This window comes from Perognathus longimembris, chromosome 4, assembly GCF_023159225.1.
Source record: "Perognathus longimembris pacificus isolate PPM17 chromosome 4, ASM2315922v1, whole genome shotgun sequence".
NCBI lineage: Eukaryota > Metazoa > Chordata > Mammalia > Rodentia > Heteromyidae > Perognathus > Perognathus longimembris.
In genome coordinates this window covers 43,792,065-43,819,997 of record NC_063164.1, presented here as the reverse complement: position 1 = coordinate 43,819,997, position 27,933 = coordinate 43,792,065, and the positions used below count along the sequence as shown (strand labels likewise).

Below are 27,933 nucleotides of genomic sequence, written 5' to 3'. Positions count from 1 at the left end.
TGCTGATTTGATTTACTGAGAATATAGATTAGCAATGTATGAGCTGAATTGAAAACCAGATTACAAATCATTGCAGCATGACATTTGGGTAAAACTTAATGATAATCTGAATTTATTTATGGATTTCTGTCAGGGAAATTCACAAGAATTAGCTCTTTCATGACACTTCTAATCATTGTCATCTCTGACCAAATTAGAAATACTGTTTTTCTACAAGAAGCAAATTTGCTTGACATTTGGTATTTTACTTCAATATCTAGCTGAAATCTAGGGGACAAAAAAGATAGTGGTATTGTCTGAAAAGCAGTGTAGTATTGTTCCCAATATGATACAATACAGGAAGATAATCATAAGCATATTGTTGAGCATAAGCATATTGTTGAGCATTCTCTTCTAAGTCTAACTGGGAGCAACTATAACCACGTGGGAGTGTGTAAGTTCTCTCCTGCATAGGTATCCAGCAGGACATTTCACATGTGAGCATACAGGAGTGGGACTAGGTGTTGCCATTGGCTTAAACCCCCTCTAGGTGATGCTAAGTCCAGTCAAGGAAGAATGAACTCATGAGCATGAAAGGTTAAAGAACTCCCAAAGAAAAGACAGAAATGTGCCCAGATTGCATGACCATCTGTGGGGATTTACAAAATATTCTTGGACATGATGATCTTGTAAGTAGGGTTGAGAGTCTCACAGCATTAGGGGTGCTATGGAGGGCAATGCAAGTGAAGAGTTAAGTGAAAAGGAGAAACATATCTAAATTTGAGTTTATAGCTTTAGACCATTTATTAAAAATACATTTTCATGTGTCTCTTGACCATCCTTATTTCCTCTCCAAAGAAGTCTCTTTTTAGGTCTTTAGCCTATTTATTAAGGAGACAATTGGTCCTTGGAGGATTTGTTTCGGAGGAATTTAATTTTCTTAGTTCTATGTATATTTTAGATATGAGGCCTTTGTTGTATGGCCAGTGAAGATCTCCTCCGAATCTGTGGACCTTCTATTTATCTTACAACCTATGTCCTTTGCTGAGAAGAAGTAGTACTCAACATCACTTGACATAAAAGAAATGCAAATCAAAACATTGAGATTCCACCTCACCCCAATAAGAATGTCCATTATCAAGGAAACTAATAACCACAGATGCTGGCAGAAATGTGCCCAAAAGGGAAACCTACTACAGGGTTGGTGGGAATGTAAATTTATTGAACCACTCTGGAAAGCAGTATGAAGATTCCTCAAAAGGCTAAATATAGAACTCCTCTATAATCCAGCAGCCCCTCTTTTGGGCATTTACCCAAAAGATTACAAGCAAGACCACACTAAATCCACCAGCACAACCGTGTTTATCAAAACACAATTTTCATTGCTAAAATATGGAACCAACCCATATACCCCTCAGTAAATGAATGTATCAAGAAAATGTGGTACATATACACAATGGAATTTTATGCCTTTATCAGAAAGAATGACATTGCCCCATCCGTAAGGACATGGAAGGACTTGGGAAAAAAATCATACTAAGTGAAGTGAGCCAGACCCAAAGAAACATAGACTCTATGGTTTCCCTCATTGGTAATAATTAGTACACATCTAGGATAGTCCAACAGAAGATCACAATAGCTCAATAGCTATGTACATATGCTAAGTAAAATGAACTCCAAGCAATGGAAATAAGTGGTTTATCGTTGTTGTTACTTTCAACATACCATGTGAAATTATGCCTTTTTCTTCTGTCTTTCTTCCCCATGGTCTTACCCCACATATCACGGTTACTGGTTTTGGTACCCTGGGTAGTGTATAAACATTCATTGGAACTAAGGAAGGAAAGGGCAACATCGAAATGGAGAAACAAAGACTAAAAGGTAAACCAATGCAACAGCGATGCTTATGAAACTATATGCTGTAAACTAACTGTACAACTAACTAATGAGGGGGGCGTGATTTGGGAGGGAGGAAGGTGGGAGAAAAATGAGGGAGGAGGAGGTAACTAACAAATTGGGTAAAAATTGTACTCACTGCCTTACATAAGAAACTGTAACCCTTTTGTACATCACTTTGACAATAAATAAATCAATAAAAAAGAATACTGACATATACAATAAAATACATTTTCTTTTTTTTTCTTATTTATTGTCAAAGTGATGTACAGAGAGGTTACAGTTTCATACGTTAGGCATTGGATACATTTCTTGTACTGTTTGTTACCTCCTCCCTCATTTTCATTTCTTCTTAAAAAATAATTCTTTCACAAAATATTTTATATTATTTTTGTTTTTGCTGTTGTACCAGTACTTTTTAACACTTGTTGAGTTTTGGTGGTGTTGGAGTTTGAACTCAGGCACTTAGGCTAGCTAGCTACCACTGAGCTATGTCTACAGCACTTTTCTATGTTGTTCTTATCTTTTTGTTTGTTTGATTGATTATTTTTCTACAGAGTTTGGATTTAGGGGCTTCACATTCAGCTTACTTGTTCAGCGAACACAGCACTATTTAAGCCATACATCCAACATGACTTTTTTCTGGTTATTTCTAGATGGAGTCATGTATTTTATGCCTTGGCTATATTTGAGCTGTGATTCTTTTAAGTGTCAATCACCTAAGTAAGCCTACAGGTATGAGCCATAGGGAGGCTTTATGGTAGTTATTTTCAAGACAGAGTCTCACCTTTTGCCCTTGAACCATGATTCTCTGATTTCCTTTTTAGTACACATGTTGGGCTATTTGTGGGAAGTGTTCTGAATGACCAGCAAGAAAGAATCCTGGTCAAGAAGAATGAGGTCACAATTTACTCAACCTTGGAAATTGGCCAGAACTGTTAAAAACAAACAAATGTAACTAATCTTGGGGGTGAGGGGGTGGGGGTGGGGAGGAAATCTTTGTTCTTACACAGTATTATTGTCACAATAATTTCCTCTAAATAATCATATCCTGTGTGTCTAAGAACCCTCGATGTCTGAGGTTGAGTCATTTCTGTCATTGAAGAGTAGATAAACACTATATAAGTAATAGAAGGAAATAATAATCATAATCAGAAATCTTATGCATCTTATTGATAAACACCACTTGATAACAAACACATCCAAGATAATGACTACTGGCATTTAGCCCCACCACCACCACTCCCCATGTTCCTTATATAGACTTCCCCTCCATGCTCTCACATATATACCCACCATGTGTTCTGTTTGAAGTCTTTTCTACCTGAGGGTGAATGGGCCTCAGAGCCAGAATCTTGGGAAGGCTTTCACAATGCTTATTCTTAGGTAAACATAGCTGTCTCTCTGTTTCTCTCTCTGTGTCTCTCTGTCTCTGTCTCTCTCTGTCTTTGTCTCTCTCTGTCTCTGTTTCTCTCTCTCTCTCTCTCTCTCTCTGTGTGTGTGTATGTGTGTGTGTGTGTGTGTGTGGCTTCTGGAAGGCTCTTTATTCTTCTATAAGTGAGGGACTGAGCAGGGATGACATGAGGATGACACTTTACAGAGCTTAAACTGACTGAAGAGGCCACCAAGTCTAAACACAAAATGGGTTAATATGAGGTGTCTCTACCATCCATTTAAAATGAAATAATATGAACTATTCAGCCATTTTCATCAGGACTTTTACATGGTATTTTGTGGTTCCAAGCTACTGTCTATTGTCTTTAAACATTTTTATGACTCTTTCTAGGAGTGTAAATCTGTTTCTAACAAAGGTCAAGTGTTATTTGTGACCTCTCTCCTCTCTTGGCTTTAACTAAGATGGTGAGGTAAAGGAAAATGAACCAAGCATTGACTGTAATTTTAGAAAGGGTTCAGTATTTTCACTGAAGTTATTTAATTTATGGATTTATTGTAATAAATAACAAGTGCTTCAACCTCAGGTAGATTGAATCTATCATTGATTATTTTTGAAATTATTTTTAAAGGCAGTAAGTTGGTAATTTTGTTGAAAAGGCAAATTAATCATGTCACGATAATGAAAATGGAGGGGGTCCTCAGTTTGCCATAATAACTCTTTATGTTAGCTCTTATCCACTCAGCACACATGAAACAATTGTCCTTTACATCTGCTTTCCTGTCTTGCCTCCTCTTTTGCATCTTGTCTTCCTATCTTTATTTTCTAATGGAAATCTTCTGATCCCCCTGGACCATCGCTTGCCAAGGTTGGGGATATAGCAAGAATCTCAGACTGACATTGAAACTGTATGAAAAGATAATCATTCGTGGCCAGCATTAGGAGTGGAAGAAATCCAAGTTCCATATTCCTATTTCTTTGATCAAATTGATGTTAATAAGCATACGTGCACTTAGAACTGAGCACAGATAGAACTGCCAAATGTCAGCTAAAAAGGAGGAAAATAAAGCCAAAAAAGTATCATTTGATTTGGTATCTTATTTCATTCTATGTCACTGATTTAGAATCACTTTTATAGGATTCTAGCTATAAAGCAAGGAATATGTACTAGCAAATAAAGGACAATTCAGTATGAAGATCACTGTTTATTGTTCAGTTTAGAAGTGCATGCTGTATGTGAGCATTTCAGTTATGTTTAATTCTGGTTACTTATTTTCCAAAGTACCAAATGAAATTTTTTATTTACTACTGAAATAATCTGGCCTTCCAAGTCTTTATAATATGAATCACATTCCATGAAATCTAAAATATAAGGTCCTTTGTTTTCAATGCTAGGCATTATCAGTATGCTAATTATATGTTACACTTTCTGTATGTTCAGTTGTCACTTTCTTATAAAGTGTACTTTAATTATTGAGAACATGTAATAAATGCTTTTAAAAAAAAAAGTCCTCTGGTGATTTTACTTACATTACTAGTTAACTGGTTAAAAAAAGTGCAAAATCTTTCCAAGCAGCAGACTTTGTAGATATATTTGAATAACCAATTTTAATGAGTCTTTCTCCTTCCTTCCTTCCTTCCTTCCTTCCTTCCTTCCTTCCTTCCTTCCTTCCTTCCTTCTTTTCCTTCCTTCCCTCCCTCCCTTCCTCCCTCCCTCCCTCCCTCCCTCCCTCCCTCCCTCCCTCCCTCCCTCCCTTCCTTTCCCTCCTTCCTTCCTCCTTTCCTCTCTCCCTCCCTCCCTTCCTTTTCTGAGCCAGTACTGAGGCTCAGCCTCAAAACTTGTACTCTCACTTGGCATTTTTGCTCAAAGCTGGTGCTCTGCCACTTAAACCCACAGCTTCACTCCTGGCTTTTTGGTAGTTTATTGGAGATAAGAGCCTGACAAACTTTCCTGCCTGGAATGATGTTGGACCAAGGTCTTCAGATCTGAGCTTCCTGACTTACTAGGATTACGTTACAGGTGGTGCCTGGCTCTGAGTCTTTCCTTTCTTATTCATGTTGGTTAGCTCTTTGTTGTAATATTGAGGCCATTTCATCATGGTCTTTCCATCAACTGGAAGTCATTTCTACTGAGAACAATTACATTTTTGAGAGAAAACAACTGTAATTGTTTATAACACACAGAATATTCATGTTTACTCTAGATTTTGCAGTATAGCTAAATTCATAGAGAAGTAGCTGAAGAAAAAATATTGGGAATAAGAGCCCATGCTTATTTTTTCTACTCTTGTACTATGCTTTGAAGAAAACTGACAATAAATGTATTTTCAAATACTATAGGTAGCCCTAATGGAGAGCCTTGTGGAAGGACTTGTTTAGAAGAGAGAGACAATCAATGGTTGGGGGTCACCCTATCCCGACAGCCGGGAGAAAATGGATCTGTTGTGGTAAATATCAAAATTGACCTGCTAATCAATTGAATTACTGATCAATTGTGTAATTAGATATCCTGGATGCAGCTGATCCATGCTTTTTTTGTTGTTGTTGTTTCCTTTGTTCAGACTTGTGGGCATAGATGGAAAAATATATTTTACATAAGAAATGAAAATAAACTTCCCAGTGGTGTTTGCTATGGAATGCCTTCTGACCTGCGAACAGAATTGAGTAAAAGAATGGCTCCCTGTTACCAAGGTGAGGCATGACTTTGAGGTTAACTAGATCAAATGAATGCTTTTTCATTTTCTTTACTAACTTTCAGTTTGGAATATTTAGAGAGGAAGAAGGAAATCCTTGAAGTGGCTATTTGTCTAACTACTCTAATTGTTCCTTCCCTTTCCTTTATCTAATTGTGAGTAACATTTGTTTTCATAAATGTCCTTTGAGCTTTTGAAATAGAAAATCTACAGTTTCATTTGGATAGTGTGAAAGCTAATTCATAATTATTTGCTTCTGTATTAAAATTATTTTCAATTCAGCGTGAGAATAATTTCTAGCCAATATAAGAAAATTAAAACCTCAAGGTTACACTAAAATGTCCTGTTTGAAGAAAGAAAAAGACAAGGTTTCTTGCTTTACCTGTAGCTTGAAAAGATTTCAAAGTAAAAGTTTAAATAAGTCTTTCTTAGTATATCTCTTTTTTACACAATTCATGTTTATTTCTTGGAACAGCAAGAAATTAGTGACCTATGACTAAAAGTCTTTTCCTTGGAAAGGAATGTCTGATGCATATACCACATACAGAGCTCATACTCAGCACAATGAAAGTGAGCAGTTAGAAGTGAATGTCAACAGGACATTTACAATCACATCTGTAACAAAACCAAAACACTAAACGTGAATCTTCAGAAACCTAAAATATATATATATATAAACTTCAGCTAAAAAAACTTTATTAATTATAAAATGTTTATTCAACTACTTAAGTTAAATTCTGATAATATTGAGATCTTTTTATCTGGTATTTGATATCATAAAAGTTTATATCATAAGGTTTTCTTTTTTATCTGTAGATCCAAGAAGAACATGCAATAAAACTCAGTCTGCTTCCAGGTGTTTATTACCTTTTTTTGCCTAAGAGACTTTTGGCTTATATTTTTAAATATCTTCACAGCAGGGTTTCACTTTTTTCTCTGATATTGGTAGCCACCAATGGAATATTTTTTTTCTTTTTTAATATCTAAGCCCAAAGGAAGAAGTGGTCCAGATTCTTCCATTCATGGAATTTTGTTTATGTCTGTCCTTCGGAAGTAGCAACACTGTATCCTGCTAGGAAGCTCTGAAATAAGCTCTGAAATACATCAGGAAGTCTTTGAAATAAGAGACCTTTCAGCCCCATGTGGATTTTGACTAGTTGTTATTTTCAGCTGGGAAAAAATATCTAGGAAAGGATAATCTTTCATAAACTATGTTGCAGAAGTTGGCTATCCACCTGCCAACTAATGAGATTGGGTCCTTATCTTACATCATAAGCATGAATCAATTCAAAGTAGAATAAAGATTTAAATATAAGTTATGGAGCTATAAAACTCCTTCCCCCATAGGGGGAAGTTCCTTGATAGGCAGTGACTGTTTTAGGTATGACACCCACAGCTCAGGTAACTAAAGCAAAATAAAGAAGTGGAAATATATCACATTGGAAAGCTTTTGCCCAGTAAAAGAAAAAATCAACAGAGTGAAGCAATAGAAGAAAAATTAAAAAAAAACAAACCCTGAATAGTTTTCTTTCCAGATAAATCTTGAGTGAACAGTAAGAATATGAAGGTGCATTCAATATCACTAACTCTCTGAGAATGAAAATCATTCTATAATAACCTCTCACACCTTTTAGCATGGCTGCTCATTGGAAAGACAAGAGATAGCATGTGCTGTGGAAAAATCAGGATCTTTGCATATTGTTAGTGTAAACTCAGCCATTATAGAATTTATGAGGTGTATACTCAAAAGGAATGGAATGAGTACCACATAGAGATACGTACTCTCCCATGATAATTGTATCACTATCCACTATTGTCAAAATGTAGAAGCTACCTAAGTGTCTATCATCAAATGTATCAATAGGAATCATCAAACACATATATAGATACATACAGACATATATATATAAACACATATATACACACATAAACACATATATACATACATACAAACAATGAAATATTACTCATCCTATCATATTCCTGAAAAAGATTATGATGAATGAAATAAGCTATAAATAGAAAGATAAATGACACATGTCCTAGCTAAAATGAAATGTATAGAAACAAACTAAGAAGTGTCATGATGGGGAGGTGAGGTGAGAGAACAGAGAGTTAAGGCTATGGAGTAGGAATCAGTCTAGAGAAAGAATGTGTTGCATAAGGACTACCTTTAATAGTATTGTGTGTTGTGGAAATTTACCAAGTGAGTAAAATTCCATCGCTTTGAACGTAGAAGAAAGGCCACTGTGAAAAGAGTGATGTGTTAATGTAAGGAATAATCACTTCACCATGAGAATGTATACCAGAATGTCATGTTGCACACTTTAATTATATCTAATAAAATGAGATGTGAAACCAAAACCACAAATTCTATACCTATCTTAGATAACTACTTGGAGTATTTCTTTTCAGTATATGCTGCCTGTTGTTCCGCAGAAAACAAATAAATATCTTCAAATAAGATTTTAAAGGTTAAAATGAAAGCACTATCTGATTCATTATATTGTTACCAATTACTACTGTTTTTAAAAGAGATAGTACAAAATGCAGTCTTTAAAAGACATACTTGGATTTCCAAAAAAAAGTGAAGTTATGTCTTTATTCTAAATATTTTCATGTCATTATTTTAAAATATAATCTTGTGCACTGATGGTGCTGAGGCTGGAGAATCATGACTGTGAGGCCAGCTTGGGCTGTATATATAGCTTAGGCTGCATATATGTGTATATATATATATATTTGTGTATAAAATCCTATTTGTATATTTTAACATTATAAATTATATTTTAGATTATGTGAGAAAATTTGGAGAACATTTTGCATCATGTCAAGCTGGAATATCTAGTTTTTACACAGAGGTAATAATAGTTCAATTTTGACTATTATGAATGTGTTCGCATGTAGATCTTTAATCCCTCTGAAAGTTTAGAGGCTTTGAAGTACAAATAGTGTAATATCTGAATGTCTCTAAAGTTTGTATTACCACTAGATTTTTACTACTTGCTATCCCACATAAACACATTTGAGGCAATTAAATATTGAAATGGCTAATAGTACCCAAACCAGTGAAAATCTGTACTAGAGCTTCTGCTTTGAAGAAGAATTTAGTAGAAATTGGAAAGAACTATGCTGACTTTTTAAAATAATCAATTGTTGAAAATACTTGCCAAGTAGAGTATGTTTATATATTAGTTGAGGAGTAAGGAAATGTGTGGGTCCACACTTTCATTAAAATTATGATAAATATGAGATTTAAGAATTCAGTTATGTCCTGTTAAATCAGATATATTTATAAACTTTCTTTTTATCCTGTACTCTCTATGTACTATAAAAGATCACAGTTATACTCAGTTCATTAGATTCTTCTCTTCAAATCAGTGGTGGAATTCATGAAATGTTTTAATTCAATGGAGACTGGGCTGCATGAAATTTGAGGTTAAAATTTATGTAAATATTAAGCATTGTATTTTAAATGAAAATAATTAGGTAAGATATTTTTCAAAATTTCTATTTATGATAAATTATGCCCTAAATTTTAGTGTTCATTTTTTCTAAGTTCACGTTGTTTTCTATGCTCACTGAAACTAGTCAGTGATTTTTGCAAATTAAAATAAATTTAGTCTACTTTTACTCACTGGTAACACATGATTATCTTTATAATGAGCACTAATGAATTACTCACATGTGATTTTCTTTAGCAGAACCCACGTTGCCTTTCTCCCAAAAGCTTATTTAAGTGTTTAATGATTCTGTCTTTGGTTTCAAAGCCCACTGATAAATGTGAGAGTTTCAGAATTTCTTGTCTGAGACACTCCTTTTAGATATAAATCCATTAGCCAGCTGCTCTGGTTTTATACCTGGTATGTTTTAATAATTAATATGATGCACATATTTTAGAAATTTATTGTGAAACTGTATTTGCTTCACTACTACAAGGTTATTTATTGGAGGAGGTTGTGGGTGGTGAACTTTCACTTTCAAATAATGCTTTATGGTTTTCTCTCTACAGGATTTAATTGTGATGGGAGCCCCAGGATCATCATATTGGACTGGCTCTCTTTTTGTCTACAATATAACTACAAATATATACAAGGCTTTCGTGGACAGACAGAATCAAGTAAAATTTGGAAGTTATTTAGGTACTGTAAAATTGATTAACTCAAATCTGTGCCTTATAGCTACTAAGTAATTTTATATTTGATTGTATTATTTTAACGAATCAGTGGACAATAGGAATTAAGTGTTTTAGAAGCTAATGATTTAAGAAAAAATGGAAATTAGGAAGTCATCATTTAATCCTGACAACATTAGTATAGTATCAATTTCAGTTTTAATCATAAGAGCTGTTTCCTCATTCTATACAGCGACTAAGAATCTAAAAATAACATTTTCGAATTCTAGGGACAAATCACATATGTATCAAAGTTGCTTAAAATGGAATGAATGGAGATTTTCAGTGCACCTATGCTAAGTGATGTAGTACTCTTGACTCCAGTCTCACTTGATTATCTAAGGAGAGTTTGCACATATTTTGCCCATAGTGGGCTCTGAATAATGCTTTTCTCCCCTTTCTTGAAGGGTATTCAGTTGGAGCTGGTCATTTCCGGAGTCAGGAGTCTACTGAAGTAGTTGGAGGAGCCCCTCAACACGAGCAGATTGGTAAAGTAAGAATCACCTCATCTTCATTTTTTTTTCACTTTAAAAGTTCACATGCATTGAATGAGAGAGTAAGAGGAACCAAAGAATTGTAAGTAAGGAAGAAATGGCTAGAAATGATGAACAGTATATCACAGTAAGAGAGTGTGTGAAAGATTTATGGATTTACAAAAAAAAAATTAGCAGAAAAGCTTTAAGGAAAGTTACGTTAGTTACATGAAGCTTCTCTTTCCTATAAATACATAGTTTATAAATTAAAATTGCATTAACCCCTGATGTTACCATAACTGATTTTGGTACCCTGGATATTGCATATTTGTGTATTGGAACTAGGGAAGAGGAAGGGAATTCCAAAATCGAGAAACAAAGGATAAAAAGACAAAGGCAATAGCAGTGCTTACAAAATCATATGGTGTAAACCAACTGCACAATTAAAGCAGGGGAGGGAAATGGAGAGGGAGGAAGGTAGGGGAAAATGAAGGAGGGAGGTAACAAGTTGGATAAGAAATCTATGTACTGCCCTATGTATGAAACTGTAACCCCTCTGTACATCAATCACATAAGGAAATGAAACAAAAATTTCAGAACAATGTCCAGGGGACATATTTACTTGTTGATAGTGATACAAAATCAAGATAGCTGTATTTTAAAGCTTTTCTGTTTGTTTCTGTTGGTTGTGGGGCTTGGACTCTGGGCCTAGGTGCCGTTCCTGAGCTCTTCAGCTCAAGGCTTACACTCTACCACTTGGCCACAGTGCCAGTTCCTGTTTTCTGGTGCTTAATTGGCGATAAGAGTCTCATAGACTTCCCTGCCTGGTCTGGCTTTGAACCTCAATCCTCAGTTCTCAGCCACCTGAGTAGCTGGGATTACAGGTGTGAGCCACCACCACCCAGCAGCTATATTTTTTATGCTAATACTAGTGAGAAGAAAATGTTTTTTCTGGTTCTGTTTTTGCTACAGTGCAATATGAACATTGTTCACCCAATTTTTTTCACTTACCTTTTGAAAAATAGGGCAAAAGACACTTTCTGTATGGTATAGAAAGGATACTTTTCTATGCCTTCTATATGGAATCAGTGGGATAATTCCTGAATGAAAGCTGCTTTATAAGTCAGGTATATTAACATGAAAGTTTATCCCTCAACCACTTTGTATCACTGTTCAAGTGTTTTTGTATTTAATATTTTGTTCAAAATTTAGGTGAGTGGTTGCATAATATAAAAAAATGATATTCCAATCAGTAAGGGCAAGTTTTTGTTGCTGTTGTATGGCTTGAACTCTGGGCTTGGGTGCTGTCCTTGAGCTCTTCATCTCAAGGCTAGCGCTTTACCACATGAGCCACAGTGCCACTTCTTGTTTTCTAGTGCTTAATTGGAGATAAGAATCTCACAGACTTTCCTGCCTTTACTGGCTTTGAATCACTATCCTCAGATCTCAGCCTCCTAAGTAGCTAGGGTTGCAGGCGTGAGCCACTGGTCCTTGGCAGCAAGTTGTTTTTTAAAAAGAAAACTTGAGACAAACTTTAACTGTTCTGATCCTGTCATTGCAGGCATATATATTCAGCATTGATGCAAAAGAGCTAAATATCTTACATGAAATGAAAGGTAAAAAGGTAATATATCTCTGCCTTTGATATAGCTGAGAGCTTTTGTGAGTAGCCCTGGTTTTTCTCAATGGCTGGATGTGGTTTGCTTTGGGACAGCTTGGTTCATATTTTGGAGCTTCTGTCTGTGCTGTGGACCTCAATGCAGATGGCTTCTCAGACCTCCTCGTGGGAGCGCCCATGCAGAGCACCATTCGGGAGGAAGGAAGAGTGTTTGTGTATATCAACTCTGGCATGGTAGGTCTGACTGCCCACTAACTGGACGCCATTGGTGAATTCTGATTGAAATTAAAACTGTTGTTCTTCCAGAGTTTGAGGCTACAACTCTCAGGCTTATTTTATGGACAGAAGTAAACATTTGAATGTTATATTGATGCTCTAGGAATGAAATGGAGCATGACGATACATGGGCAACTATTTCATTTGGATCTACCAGAAATAAGAAATAAACTATGACATTTGTCTACTCACAGCTTGTATGTGTTTAGTAAATTTTCTTTCAGTTTTAATTTGACACAAATCTAATTTGAAAGGTTACTCCAAAGGGTAGATCTTTAAATATTTCTATGGTTAAGATGCTCATGCAATTTAATAAATTACAAGATATTACTGGAAGTGGGAGAGAATTTCAACTTCTTGATAGGAAAACAATTATAAATAAGATGCTTTGATAAAATACAATTCATGTTGATTTTATTTCTGGTAACATTATGAAATATATATAAACATACATATGCATATAGTTTAAGTAGGTGCTGAACAATTGTTTCAACTTTGAATCATGCGCAATATTTTTTAGTATAAATTGATAGCTTGGTGATTAATTTCAAGTACTCTTCTGGTCTTATCTTACCAGCCTTGCTTCTTGGCATTAAATCAAAATAGAGAGTTGATGGAGCCCTCTTGGGTTCTTCTAGACTGCTGTTTTGATTTCAAAACAAGAACGGGCTTGTGAGAACACAGCAGCTCAGTCAGGATTAAATGAATTAATATCAGTTTAAAGAAGATCCTTGTAACCTTGTTTAGTCAAAGTTTTCAGATCATTTAATACATGCCTATTATAGTCATCAGACTAAACTGCTCAACTTAAGAGGGGAAAAACATTCTAGTCTTACAAAATTGGTCAAGTTTTAAAGTTACTAAAGTTGAGTTGGCAAATTATTCATGCATTCAAATTTCCATTAACTTAAATTTAATAGCAAAGGCAAATTACCTATACAGTGATCATTGATAGTGGTAAATCCCACTTACTTTCTTCCATAGACATTTCTTATTTCTCTCTTTGTAAATTGTTTTCATATACTTACTACAAATGCTGTAAATGTCTCTTATTTCTCTTCTTAGATTTACTTTTTGGAACAGTTTAAACACTAACATATACATCATGAAATACACACATTGAACCATTAAACCATCTCAGAATGAAAAATAAATAAAAGTACCAGTCCTTGATTAAAGAGCAAAGAACGAGCTCTATTCACTAGGCTACCCTCTTTCCCTTCCACTTCACACTTACCCAGAAGCCCTTTGCAAGGTTGAGTAATTAATTTTAACTAAAAGCGGCAATTGTGTAGATTTCTCTTCCTCTTCTTCTCATCTAACATTTTAATCCATAGCTCTCTGACATGGCACTAATCACTGTCATAACATTTATTTACCTAGTTTGCTACTGTCTGTTCTGCAGGACTGTAGATGCCACATGGAGAGGAAATACCTGCCTTGTTTATTGTTGTTTCCTAGGGGCTTGCAAGAAGTGCTCCGAAATGATTTTAGCTTGAAGTCAAGAAATAACAATACTTGAATTACTGACTTTCACCTAAGTCAACTAAAATAGCTCTCGGAGATCCCCAACAAAATGCCAGTCTCTGCTCTCTGTGCCTGGAGAATATTTGAGAATGAATGATCACCACTTTTCTTGAAACTCTTTCCAAGAAAGGCATTGTTTTAAGTCGCATCTCATCTGATCTTTCTGGAGCCCCTTTCCTCCTTTTTAAAAAATATTTCTTGATACATCAAGCTGTTTTAACCCTCTGCTATGATGATTTAATCACTATCTGCTATGGGGGCAATGATTGTACATATGAAATTGAGTCTATCATCTTAGTAAAATTCGAATAAACCGAGTGACATTTAGTGAATACCCAGATAGTAAAAAAGATTAACAAAGGATGGAGAATAATCTTATTCTCAAGCCCCAAGATCTCAGGATGTGGTGAGGACATGAGTAAATAAGGGACTCCAGCATGGTAAATGGAACATGAAAAGGTACACAAAGAGTCAAGAAGGGCTCACAACAGACCAATACTAGAATGGGAATTTCCCAGTTAGAAAATAAAAGCAGAACCCTTCACAGGAACAAGGTCACATGTGTGCTAAAGGGATGCTGAATGAATTTATTTGAGAAGAAAGACTTCCAAGTGGCCCATTTTTTTCACACCAGGGACTGACCTAAACAGTTTGTGAAGAGGTCTGACTGCTGTAATTCTAACAGCTACTTATTGCAGCAGCATTGAATATATTCATAACTCATTTTCCAACTTCTGTGGTACCAGTTTTGTTGATGCCAAAATACTCAGATCTCCCAACTGTGCCTAGCTCCAACTTTCTTCTTCATGACACTCTTTCCTGGTTTCAATAAGATTTTTCCAATACTGCTTATTATTTCTGCAAGACAGTTTGTACTTCTCAGTCATTCTCATGTTTGAGCTAAGTCCTTGGTAGTACTGGATTTCTGGAGGCAAAGACATGTATTTTATAACCACACTGTCCCTTGACCTGTTTACTATGAAGAGTGCATTGTCTTTAGTGAGAGATCAATAAATACTAGTTAAATTGAATTATCAAAATGATTTACTGGATTTGCACAGCTATTGGGACCATGAGTTTGACAATTTTGTTTGTCCTCTGAGCTCTAAGCATAGTATATATGTGTTGACATATTCAATAAATATTTATTGAATTGAACTGAGATGTGTGTACTAAAGCTTAGTCTGTAGTTTGTCCAACTTGTTTGATCCATTAGAAAAATCCATACTCACTTTTAGCAGTAAATCATGTGTGAAGTTGTCGTGACACCTTTTTTCCCTTCCTATCCAGGGTGCAGTAATGAATGAAATGGAAACAGTGCTCATTGGAAGTGACAGATATGCTGCAAGATTTGGAGAATCTATAGTTAATCTTGGAGACATTGACAATGACGGCTTTGCAGGTAATTAAGAGTATCCAATTTGGTACTTGATTTCTACTTTTTAAATTTGTCATGGAAGAAAAAAATAAGAATTTTGTGTGTTGCTTGACTATCTGTTGAAATTAAAACTAGAATTCTTATGATATTTAGTATTTTTTCTTTTTAGTGTTATCTCTGACTTCTCAACTATTATTGAACTTCACCATTGCTAATGCCTTCTTTTATTGACTCCAAGACACTACTGATTACAAGCTGCTTTATTACTTTGGATGTCTCTAAAATATGTTGCCTGTTAAACTGTAACAATTACCTACTTTAAAAAGGATTCCAATTTCAGAAATTAAATGGGACAGAGGAATGTAATCTTAATGACATTGGACAAGGGTGTATCCCAGCCTCTACATCCCTGAGCAAACTCCATGGAGCCTGGCTAGAGAGCTGAACCAGCTCTGGAAGGCCTCTGTGTTAGGGGCTCCCTATGCAGCTGAGCTTTGTGGGAGGATTTGAGGGCTCCAGGAGAGTGGGAGCACTGGTGAAGACCAAATGGATCCTCTGGCACAACGGCTATTTACCAACTGATTCTGACTTGTACATTTATAATATTCATAGATTAGAACAGTCTATGTGCCATTAGCTGTGCTAATGACATTTTTATTCTGTTTAGAAATGACTATTACCATAATTTCACTCTTTGAATGAAGAAACCAAGCACAGAACTTAAGAAATGAGTGTACTGTAGCATAGCTGCTATCCTTCTCAGTGCCTGACTGGGAAGCCCATTCCCTTAACATTACACCAGAGTGCCCCTCCAATCCAGCATTCTGCTTTCTTATATGTACACAATCTATTGTGCACAATCCTGTGCATGAAGATGATTTTATTATTCATTTTCTTAGAAGAATTTTAGTTTGTCATTGTAAGAGAGATTTTTTACTGTATCTTATGAATTAGGGGTTATAAAAGTTTTCAAAGTTTGTTCTTTGTATCAAGAATTTCGTCTTTTGCCATAATTTGAATACTCCAATAGATGTTGCTGTTGGAGCGCCACAAGAAGATGATTTGCGAGGTGCAATTTACATTTACAATGGCCGAGAAGATGGGATCTCTTCCACCTTTTCACAGGTAAGGTTTTAGTCTCTGTTCAAGGAAAAAATTTCAGTGGTGAAAGTGCCCATCTTTCCTCTAGTGTTTTATGAACTTAGTTTTTTTTCTGTTTATTTTATTTTTATTTTTTTCAAATTTTTATTATCAAACTGATGTACAGAGAGGTTACAGTTTCATACGTTAGGCATTGGATACATTTCTTATACTGTTTGTTACCTTATCCCTCATACTCCCTTCCCTCCTCTCCCTTTCCCCTTTCCCCCCTGAGGTGTTCAGTTCACTTACACCAAACAGTTTTGCAAGTATTGCTTTTGTAGTTGTTTGTCTTTTTTTACCCTGTGTCTCTCAATTTTGGTATTCCCTTTCAATTTCCTAGTTCTAATACCAGTATACACAGTTTCCAATATACTCAGATAAGATTACAGAGATAGTGTAGGTACAAACACAGGAAAGTGATACAAGAACATCATCAATAATAGAAGCTACAGATACAGATGGGACGTTGAAAGTAGTTACAACTGTGATATAACAATCGTTTCCATAACATGGAGTTCATTTCACTTAGCATCATCTTTTGTGTTCATAAGGGTATAGCTATTGGGCTCTTGTGATGCTCTGCTATGACTTGCCTAAACCTGTACTAATTATTCCCAATGAACTTAGTTTTTTACTTTCCTGATTTGGATATTTGACATTTTTCAGTATTTTCATACAATAATATTAGTCTTATTTTAAAGCATAGTAAATTCTTAAAAAACAATTCTTAAATACAAGCTTTAGTTCATTTCCATTTTAGCTTGTCTTTCCCCTATTAAAGTTGTCTCTGTTTTTTTTTTTTTTATCACATTTGAGTTCTGGAGGTAATAACCATCTGATTCAAAGTGTGCCCATTTGGATTTGATTAAGTATGACTTTATTTACGTTGTAAATAAAGCCATGTTTCATAAAGATTGCACAGGGAAATCAATCATGTATACTATACTATATTGGTCAATGTAGGTCAGTAAGATTATTGTAATAGGTATTCATGATCAAACTCTGAGTTCACCTTTATATCTTGAAAACTCAGGACACATCAGTGCATAGAAAAAAAATCTCTGTTCACATTGCAGGAGAGCGATCCAATGATATTTTAATGGAAAAATTAGCCAGTACCATTATTTTTTACTATTTTTATTTTCTTAAAGTAGTTGTACAAAGGAGTAGCCATGCAATAGAGCAGTTTACGAATATAATGCTTCCTGATCAGTGTCACCCTTTATGACATTCTCATTCACCCCCTCCCACCACCTTTCCCCTTATTTTTCTTAATTTTTAGGTTATGTATTGATTTTTTTGCCATTTAATAAAGCAATGTATGTATACAATGCATCTTGATCTGTGTCATACCTTTAACATCTTCACACATGCCCCTCTGATGATCCCCTTTCCTTACTTTTCTCAATTCTGTGGTAGACACAGTGTATTCTTGCCTGCCTTCGACTCCCTTTCCCCATTCATTCTCTCTCCCTTTGTCCCATCTCTTGCAAGTTACAATTTCCTGGTACAAATCTTTGAAAAAGAATTATGCTTTTTTATGTTCTCCAAAGAGTCTATTACACATTAGTATTGCTATTTTTGATAAGGCAAAATGTTGCCAAGTATTTCTCTACATTTATTAATATGAACGTTATATTCTTACTTAGTAAATGATACTGATTTTCTTACTATGGCTAACAGCCTAATGTTTATAAGTCAGTATCTGGCCATGAAATTAGATTCACAGAATAGAGAGGGTGGATGATAAGTTGGTTTTTCCTCTTAAATGCTAAGTATTGATCTGGCTAAACAAAAGGGCTTTTATCATAAGTAGGCCTTACTACGTGATTATGTACATCCTGTTTTCCAAGTAACTTCTTTCATTATTTATGTTGGTAAAGGAAGTAAATACAGAGACTGAAAAGAGACTTGAAGAAGAGTAAGAATTGCTCTTTTGGGGGGAAAAATTCTATGCTGCATAATTTTCTCTTTGTTCACAATATAAAAAATTATAGTCACAAAATAAATGCCTATTTCAAGCTGGAAAATGTTGTGTTTCTTAGAAGTATCTCATAAACAGCTTCATTAAATATAGAAACTCCTTTGTACAACTACTTAAAGACAATTTTTAAAAATAGATAAGGGAAAAACGTGTGACTTAATAACAAATGAATTTTGTTAGTAAATGTGCTTTGGAAGGGAGGGAATGTTCACTATTTAACCAAATCATTGCTTTTTTTTAATACCCTATTCAAAAACTGCTTCCCATTTCCATTTTCAGAGAATTGAAGGACTTCAAATCAGTGAATCCCTAAGGATGTTTGGACAGTCTATATCAGGGCAAATTGATGCGGATAATAATGGGTACATTGGTGAGTAAAAGTTTTCCATATCTCAAAAATTGCAGTCAACCCTATTGTGGATGTTGCTTTTTGTGTGTATGGCTTGAATTTACTAATACTATTTTCCTATATTTTTAAAGCTTTCTTCCGAGAAATGCTAGATTTGATCAAACAATTTCTCCACTTTTTACTCTTAATTACTTAGTGTTCTATTTCTTTCTCATGAAAAAAAATAAAGCATCCACGAAAGTCAAACATACGATGAAGCAAAGAAAGAAGGAACTTTTAATTTGAATTTAAAAGGAATTTTCTAGGTGAATGTTTGAGTCTTAATAATTGAATTTGGTTTTGGTATAGGTTTCATGTCATAGATTTCTTATAAAATTTGTTTAAGTTGTGTTATGAAGGCATGAATGTTATCATCATTATATAGTTTCAGACCAATGTGAGATGAATCTTAAGATGCTATTCTGTCTTTTCTAATTAATTTTCTCTAAGTAGACTTTTGATGTAGACAAAAGGTTATATGCAGTTAAGTATTTATGGATGAGAAGTAATTCTCTTTGACTAATGATGATCATTAATCTGAGTTGTTGATTTTTATCCTCCAGATGTGGCAGTTGGTGCTTTTCGATCTGATACGGCTGTGTTGCTAAGGTAGGGTTGATATATTTCACTGCTTAATGACAATAGGTCTTAATTATAAATGATGAGAGGCAGCTTCTAACAGCCATTGTAGCCTCATGTAGTAGCCTGATAGTAGCCTGATGACATTCCTTTTGATGTCCTCCATTGTAATGGTTGAACTCCAGGGTATTTTCCCCACCTTGTATAATGTAAAAATAAGCAAGTCATCAGATGAAGCAAATGTTGTAAATATTTTTTTATTTTTATTTTATTGTCAAATTTATGTACAGAGAGGTTACAGTTTCATACATTTGGCCTTGGGTACATTTCTTTTACTGTTTGTTACCTCCTCCCTCATTCCCCCCACCCCCTCCTCCTTTCCTTCTCTCCCCCATGAGTTGTTCAGTTGGTTTATACCAAATAGTTTTTCAAGTATTGCTTTTGTAGTTGTTTGTATTTTTATCCTTTGTCTCTCGATTTTGGTATTCCCTTTCACTTTCCTAGTTCTAATACCAGTATATAGAGTTTCCAATGTACTCAGATAAGATACAGTGATAGTGCAGGTACAACCACTGGATGGGATACAAGAGCATCATCAACAAAAGAAGCTATGGTTTCACATGGCATGTTGAAAGTAATTACAACAGTGATATAACACTTGTTTCCATAACATGGAATTCATTTCACTTAGCATCATCTTATGCATTCATAGGGGCATAGCTATTAGGCTCTTCAGATCCTCTGCTATGACTAGCCTAAACCTGTGCTAATTATTCCCTATGAGGGGAATATTTAAATGAAAATTTTTTCTTGATCTGTCCTCAGAGATGTAATTGGTTACATGGGCCAATACTTTTATGAAGGCAGATTAAAGGAACTTGTTTGTCAGTGGAAACTAACAAAAAAGAGTGATTATCAGAGGAAACATCATTCTATAATTAATGTTGCTAATTTGATTTCCTTCTTAGGACAAGGCCTGTGGTGATTGTTGAAGCATCTTTAAGCCACCCAGAGTCAGTGAATAGAACAACATTTGATTGCATTGAAAATGGACAGCCCACTGTGTGCATGGACTTAACACTCTGTTTCTCCTATAAGGGCAAAGAAGTCCCAGGTTATATAGGTAAGTGTTTCCTATAGAACCAGTGCCAGGGCCTGATTTGAGCCTGCATTCCCTTCTTAATATCACAGACATCCTCTGGGTCCTTTTTCTCTGTCCCAATGAAGGTCTTCTTAGAACAGAATAGAGCAGCCATTGCATTTCATCTGTCTTCTCTCTTGCTGGAATCTTGAGTTGTTCTAACCCAGGACTAGGGCACCAGGAAAGCTGCAGTAATTTAGAGGTATGAGTATCGCCACTATTGAAATGAGCCCTCAGTAAAAGTAAAGCATACTGGGCTTATCATTTGCTTATGAATACTTCTCAAAAGCCATGATTCTCCCTCAAGACCTGTGTTGACTGTGCTCCAGACTGGCAGCCTGCTGTCATCCAAACATCATGGAAGGTGCTAAATACTGAACTGAACAAAAAGCATGGGATAGATGCTGCGATTGGAATTAGCTTGTAATGAGATAGAATGATCCTGATGTGCCTGCTTTATGAGTCTCACTTTTAGTAATGCTCTAGAAAACTTCTGACAGAGAGTTTTTTTGTCATATAGGTTTGCAAAGCCTTCATTCATTTATTTATTGGAGAACTAGCACTTTGGGAACATGATCCCAGAGTGAATTACAAATTAAGATAGACAAGGTGATGGATTATCTGAAGTACATGCATTGAATGGATAGGACTATTTCCATCATATAAAACTAGGATTTCTTGTACTGCCAAAATGTTGTTCTAGATATTTTAAAAACATGGTTGGAAACAAATAGATAAAATTCATAAATAATCACAGTGTTGTTAAACATGATTTATAGTTGATGTAAAATGATTCCCCGGTAAGACAATTCACATGGTAAGACTATCTCATGTAAGAATGGTTTCCCTCCTGCTGGGATTGGTTTGTTTTCACCGTTTTTCCACTTACTGGTCTGAATTCAGGGTAATGCATTTGGAAATGGTTATTTCAATTGCAAGTTCTCTTGGATTCCACTTATTGTGATTTTTAAGTTAATTGATTTAAACATTATTGTTAATTTTCTAAATAAAATGATGGTTGAAGATTTGTTTGAAATAGGTGAGAGTAATATAGGTTTCATGCTTACATATCCTTGAAAAAAAGAAATTAAATATTTCCAGACATGCCCATTGCTCTGAAAATATAAATAAGCATTCCAGGAATTATGTAAGCTCTTTATAATACCACTTATGAATCATTGCTCCCATAGAATGAGTGGCAACTAGGCAGACTGTCAGACTTAGTTTCCTCTTCAAAGAACCCATAGATTTAGAAAAGGTTCATATTTTCTTGGTAATATCTGATTTGCTTTTCATTTTAGTTTGTTTTTTATATTTTTTTCTAATGGGAATATCTTATTTTCCAGATAAATATATAGTATGAATAATTTGAAATAAATATTATCAGACTACTACACTATTTGAGAAAAGGTGTGTTTGTGTGTGTCCAGAATGAATGAACACTTAAAGTTCAAACTACAAACTAACAGGAACATAAAGGACATATAATCAATGAATAAAATTGGAAGACAGTTATGAATAAACTATTACTAATAGATTTGACTGATGATCCGTGTGTGTGTGTATGTATGTGTGTATGTATGTATGTATGTATATATATATATATGAAAAATAGGTCAAAGACAAAGAGCTAAGTCCTCAAATCAGAAGCACACAAGAACTAATGATCCTAAATATGTTCAAAATTAGTCATGTAATTATACAAGATAGATTCATTACAATAGACTTTTGAGCACATAGCTCTGGGTGTGCTTCCTTAATTAGATGTTACATGAATGAAAAGGACTTCTGATAATATGGTTTAAAAGCTTTTATATTAAGCAGATTACTAAAGGTATTCATAATAATGGAAACTTAGAAGGATGTAGCATTGTGTTACAGTTTTGTTTAGGCAGTACTGAGGGTTGAACTCAGGGCCTGAAGCTTGCTAGTCAGGCACTCTAAGACTTTAGCCACCCCTCCCATTCTCTTTCTCATTAGATATTTTTGAGTTAGGGTCTTGCTTTATGCTCAGGCCAATCTAGGCTGTGATCTTCCTTCTTGTGCTTTTCCATATTGGCAGGTGTGTGCCATAACACCCATCCATTAGTTGAGATCATCTTGTGTACTTTTCTGCCTGGGTTTCTTCAAACCTCAGTTCTCCTTTCTTTGTCTCCCAAGCTTGCACCAAGTAAAGCTCCTCTACTTATTAAAGTAACTTTCAAATTTGTATTTTTGGTTTTTCTTTCATATTTGATATTAGTTTTTTTAAGCTGCCTAATGTAGAGAAAGGTCTTTCTAGCATGCTCTATAACTATTATCTCAAAACATAATAAATACATTGAGATAATTATTTGCATTAATTCAGATCTCTTCACCTTTTTGCAGTTTTGTTTTATAATGTGAGTTTGGATGTGAACAGAAAGGCAGAATCTCCATCAAGGTTTTACTTTTCTATCAATGGCACATCTGATGTGATGAACGGAATCATTCAAGTATCTAGCAGAGGTGCCACCTGTAGGACAAATCAAGCCTTTATGAGGGTAAGGTAAACCATCCTTTATACATGGTATATTTTCATTAAATGTAGGTTAAAGCAATTGTTAACCCTTTCTGAACTGTGACCTGTTACCCAGATGAAATTTTACACAGTCCCATCCTGGGTGATTCACAGGAAGCTTTCTGAAGCATTTTTAAATTACATTTACCACATTTGACTGCATCATTGTTTTGAAATTTGTCTTCCTCTTTCCTGTCATTGCTATTTTTCTAGCACCCTGTATCCACTTGGGAAATGTGTATACTGACCAGCATTGCTGAGAGTCAAACCTTTTCCATGACTTGATTCTTTTTAGTGGGGGAAGGGAGTGATTTGAGGGAAAATGGGAAGTTGGTTTATTTTTTAGGGGACCCCAATGAAGCAGACTCCAATATGGCTGCGTTTGGATTCTGTCTTTGTCTCTGCGCCAGCTTCTTCAGTGTGGCAGTGGGAATTTGCACAGTTGTGACACAGATAGGGATCATCTGCAGGCCAGGATGACAGCGCTCAGGATGCTTTGGGGCATGTCCTGCCAAAGCACAATTTCATGTTTCTTTTATTAAAACACTCATTCCCAAAATGATCATCACACTCCTCACATTGGTCAAATTTTTGCATATGAAGCAGTGCCAGGCCTTTTTGATTAGAGGATAATGTACTTCATCAGAGAACCTATTCTCAGAAAAAAAGCCAAACTCCTCTCCAGAGCCCTTTCTGGGATTTTAAATGGTACTCTCAGCTTAGAACTTAATTTTCCCTGAGATAACTTATTCCAAGCAAATGCAAAGAAAGCATCAAAACCCCAGTATACACTATAATGCTAAGAAAGTCATCTCTATGTTATTTCTTCATTTCCCTTAATGGGTTTTTATTGTTATATTAGAACTCAGCTATTAGAGTGTCCACAGCCAAAAGTATTGATGTAATCATTGTGTGCATTGTAGGAGTGCTAGAGGTTCTTTATTTTTCATCCTCTACTGATGTAAATTATCTCATATGAAGTCAGTTTTCGAGATAACTTATTTATACTGTGTTATAAGCTGTCATTAGACATTAGCAAAAAGCACATTGTGCTGAAATTAAAAGAATGGCAGCAATTTGATCTGGTTTATTTAGTCTTATGTTTTGGGGGCATTGTTCCTGTGGAAAAGACACTAAATTATAAGCCTACTTCAGAATAAACTCATGGTAGGAATTAGAATGTAGTAGAGGTTTCTGTGTTCTGTTGCATACATATGTCTATAGGGTTACTGTGTTTCTGAAGGCATAAGGATGCAAAAATGACTTTGGGCCATATTATGAGTGTTTATCCATAGTATCTTGTACCAGAATTGTTATTAAATTGAGAGAGTTCAGAAAAGGAATCATTCCCTAGAGTGTCCTTTTTCCATTTGCAAGTTATTTGCTTGTGTTGTGAGCTACCATTTAATATAGCAAGGGGAAAGCCCTCATTTGTAGTAAACTCACAGTGGGTGTGGTGAGTACAGAAGCAGCTGCCTAGCTTTGAGTTCTGTCCAAAAGTTGTTCCCTGGGAGATGTCAGACTTGCGCACCCACCCACACCCAGGCCATTAGGAAACATTAACCCTGCCATGCATCTACACTTGAAAGCACAGAATGGCAACCTAATTTCTTCCATCTTTCTAACAATAGCCAAAGGAAAACAGGAAGTGGTCATGTTGCCTGGATGATTGTGTCTGCCACAATGCATTTCCAGTGTCAGAGGTGTCAGTTTTAGGCATGTGCCAATTTGTATGATTGTGGGCGCACTATTTTATGTGATTATGCATAAAAATATGACAGGAACTATTATTTTAACATATGAATTTACATTTTGAATTTTATGCACATGAATTTTATTTCAGTATTCCTTACAATGAAATGTCACACTTGTCATTCACATATTCAGACCTACAATTCTCAACTGTTAGAAGACTCCCTGGCTGCTGAATGGTCATGCTTTAGTTGTGTAATTGTCCCTATTGGCACTACCAAATAAATTCAGCTTACTCCTTCTCTCAGTTCTACAGTTATTTAGTGAGTACCTACATTGTGTCAGATTCTGTTGCAGACATATATGTATTATTAGGGAATGAAACATAAAAAGATTACCACCTTCCTGGATCTCACAGTGTAGTGAGTGAGACAAAAAATAACATGGTGGACAATTAAATTTTATAGCATTTTAGGTTGTATGGTTTATGACAAATAGGAAAGAAGAGAGCACATAAATGGTAGAGTGGTAGAGAGTGAAAGACTCAGTACAAAAGTGGTGGTTCACAGGCCACATGTAGAAGGTATGATTCAAAGGCAAATATCACATTTCTTTTTGTGTGGAATAGTTATTTTTTAAGTATGAAGACAGGAAATTATTTGGAAATAAAGAACAGATTAATAGAAGAGGACAGAGAGGATTATGAGGGGAATATTATTCAAATACATTATATGTATGTAAAAGCCCATTAAAACATTGGCAAAACGTTCAATACATAACATAAAATTAAGATAAATAAGGGAAAGAGTAAATTGGGAGGGGTGGGTGAGAATTTATCAAGATGCAGGATATTCATAAACTGCTTTGGTGAATGGAAACTCCTTTGTACAATTACATAAAGGTAATAAAGATACTTTTAAAAGAAAAAATAAAGCATATAAAAAGACTTAAAATATAAATAAAACACAAATTCCTCAGATCTCATTATAAAATCTCTATGTGAGAAAATTGGAGAGTGTTCTATTGGTTAGGGCATTTGTCTTAGGAAATGTCCTTTTTCAGGAAGATGTAGCCCCTGATGTTTGATAGTTCTCTGCCACCTGCACCATGCTTACTAATAAATGGGTTAGAGTTTCACATGGTTGTCCTGGTACAGTTCCTGCCTACGCCTTGGTCTTACCATCTCCCTCATTAATCTTACATCAGCATCAGAAAGGGATCTAAAAAGCACAGACATTATAGGTCTCCCTCAAAACTATTTTCTGGAAGAGTCTGCCAGCTCTTTAAATATGGTATAAATTAGATGGCTCTTCACTGCCTCTACTTGTATGTGCACAGATTGATTAGAGGTCATGACAATAGTAGTGACATCCCATTTTGTACCCCCACTCTTCACTGCAATCCCTGATGTGTTTATGCCTTGACATACCTTTTAATTTAGTATTCTGTGACCATTTTGCCCCCAAGTCAACTTTGTCAATGCATATGTACAAAAGGAGGACATGAGCCTACAGGACAACTGTAGTTGGTTTGAAGTACAGATTTCCATGAAATTCAGCCAAAAAAAAAAAGGCAGAATGGGTATAATTTTAGGAATGAGCTCATTTGTATGCTATGGGTGCCCTAGTTTATGTGATTATCCATAAAATATGGCATGGAACTATTATTTTTAGCCTCAGAGCACATGCCCATTCAAATGAAAATTGTAAAGCAAATCGTCATCTTCCCTCTCAAATTCTCAATTTGTCACTTTAAGATTTTTTTTGATGTTACATCTTTTGTCTTTAGGTGGAGTTGTTAAAGTTAAGTAAGTGTGAATGTCTGTCAAATACAGTTCTTGCAAGAGAGCACGTTCATTTTATATATTGAGAAAAGAGCATAATTAATAGCTAATTAGGATAATGAAAGTAATATACACCAGATGTAGAGAAGACCTTGTGGAAATTTAGTATGAATTAAGAAACATGTGATTTGGTCAAAGCAAGCTTGTTGAGAAGAATTAAAACAGTGGACATGTGGAGGTGCAATCAGTGGCTGTCTAGCTCCTACAACTAGGGAATAATTTAATCAGGTTTGCTTTTGTAATACTCAAAGCTTCAAGCTGTTCCATTTTCACAAGTCAATAACTTGGGATTTGGCCTTGATTTGTAGCATTCCTATATAGTCAAGAATTCATGCTGAGAAGTTCACTTATCAACTAATATAATAAAAGTATCTCTATGTAGAAGAAGGGAAAAAGTAATCAGACCATTTGACTATTCGAATTTATTCTCCAAGTCTTCCAGATACTATTTGATTAATGGAACTCTAATATTTGTTACATCACTCACTTTCTGTTTAATATTTGCAAACTGATAGTAATCCAGTTTTTTTATTTCATCTGAATGAATGTTCCCTGCATTTATTTTAAGAAACAGACTTATTTCAATTCTTGTTTGCGATGCATTTGAGGAATTATATGTAACAATTATTATGTCCAAAAATTCACATACTTTCTGTCGCTTTACATCATCATAATGAATTATTGCATATGCAGTGCTGCTATTTTCATACAAAGGAGCTGAACTTGTGGATAGATAGCATTGCCTAGGTGACAAATAGGTGATAATGGACTCATGATTTGAGGACCAGCACTCTACTTCCAGATCACTTGCTCTGACCACTAGACATTACCACAATGATGATGTTGTCAATGAGAAGAAAACATTTTATCTCTTGTGTTTCTATTTATATAAGGATATAAAGTAATTGCAGTTTTTCATATGTTCTGTGACATCGTTACTAATATACTTCATTGAAGTTTATCTAGTTACTTAAGCAATTATGAGTCTTAATTTAAACCCTGGTACCAAAAAATAAAAAACAAAATGGCTTTTAATTCCCTTAGAAAGATGTGCGGGACATCCTCAGCCCAATTCACATAGAAGCTGCTTACCATCTTGGACAGCATGTCATTAGCAAGCGAAGTGCAAGGGAATTCCCTCCACTTCAGCCAATTTTGCAGCAGAAGAAAGAAAAGGACATAATTAAGAAAATGGTAGGCTTGTTTTCCTCTATTCA

The 27,933-nt window shown here is 35.1% G+C and overlaps 1 protein-coding gene across 1 annotated transcript in view; it reads left to right on the top strand.

The window, feature by feature from the left end:
* Positions 1 to 27,933, top strand: part of Itga4 (integrin subunit alpha 4) — a 66,481-nt gene that overhangs the window by 13,132 nt on the left and 25,416 nt on the right. Inside the window, exons 3-16 of the mRNA XM_048345142.1 lie at positions 5,609 to 5,715; positions 5,830 to 5,959; positions 8,755 to 8,822; positions 9,974 to 10,103; positions 10,543 to 10,628; positions 12,170 to 12,232; positions 12,323 to 12,460; positions 15,320 to 15,431; positions 16,438 to 16,532; positions 18,814 to 18,904; positions 19,486 to 19,531; positions 20,470 to 20,624; positions 23,010 to 23,164; positions 27,761 to 27,910. Coding sequence (XP_048201099.1) covers positions 5,609 to 5,715; positions 5,830 to 5,959; positions 8,755 to 8,822; positions 9,974 to 10,103; positions 10,543 to 10,628; positions 12,170 to 12,232; positions 12,323 to 12,460; positions 15,320 to 15,431; positions 16,438 to 16,532; positions 18,814 to 18,904; positions 19,486 to 19,531; positions 20,470 to 20,624; positions 23,010 to 23,164; positions 27,761 to 27,910 — 1,526 coding nt within the window. The remainder of the gene's footprint in view (positions 1 to 5,608; positions 5,716 to 5,829; positions 5,960 to 8,754; positions 8,823 to 9,973; positions 10,104 to 10,542; positions 10,629 to 12,169; positions 12,233 to 12,322; positions 12,461 to 15,319; positions 15,432 to 16,437; positions 16,533 to 18,813; positions 18,905 to 19,485; positions 19,532 to 20,469; positions 20,625 to 23,009; positions 23,165 to 27,760; positions 27,911 to 27,933) is intronic.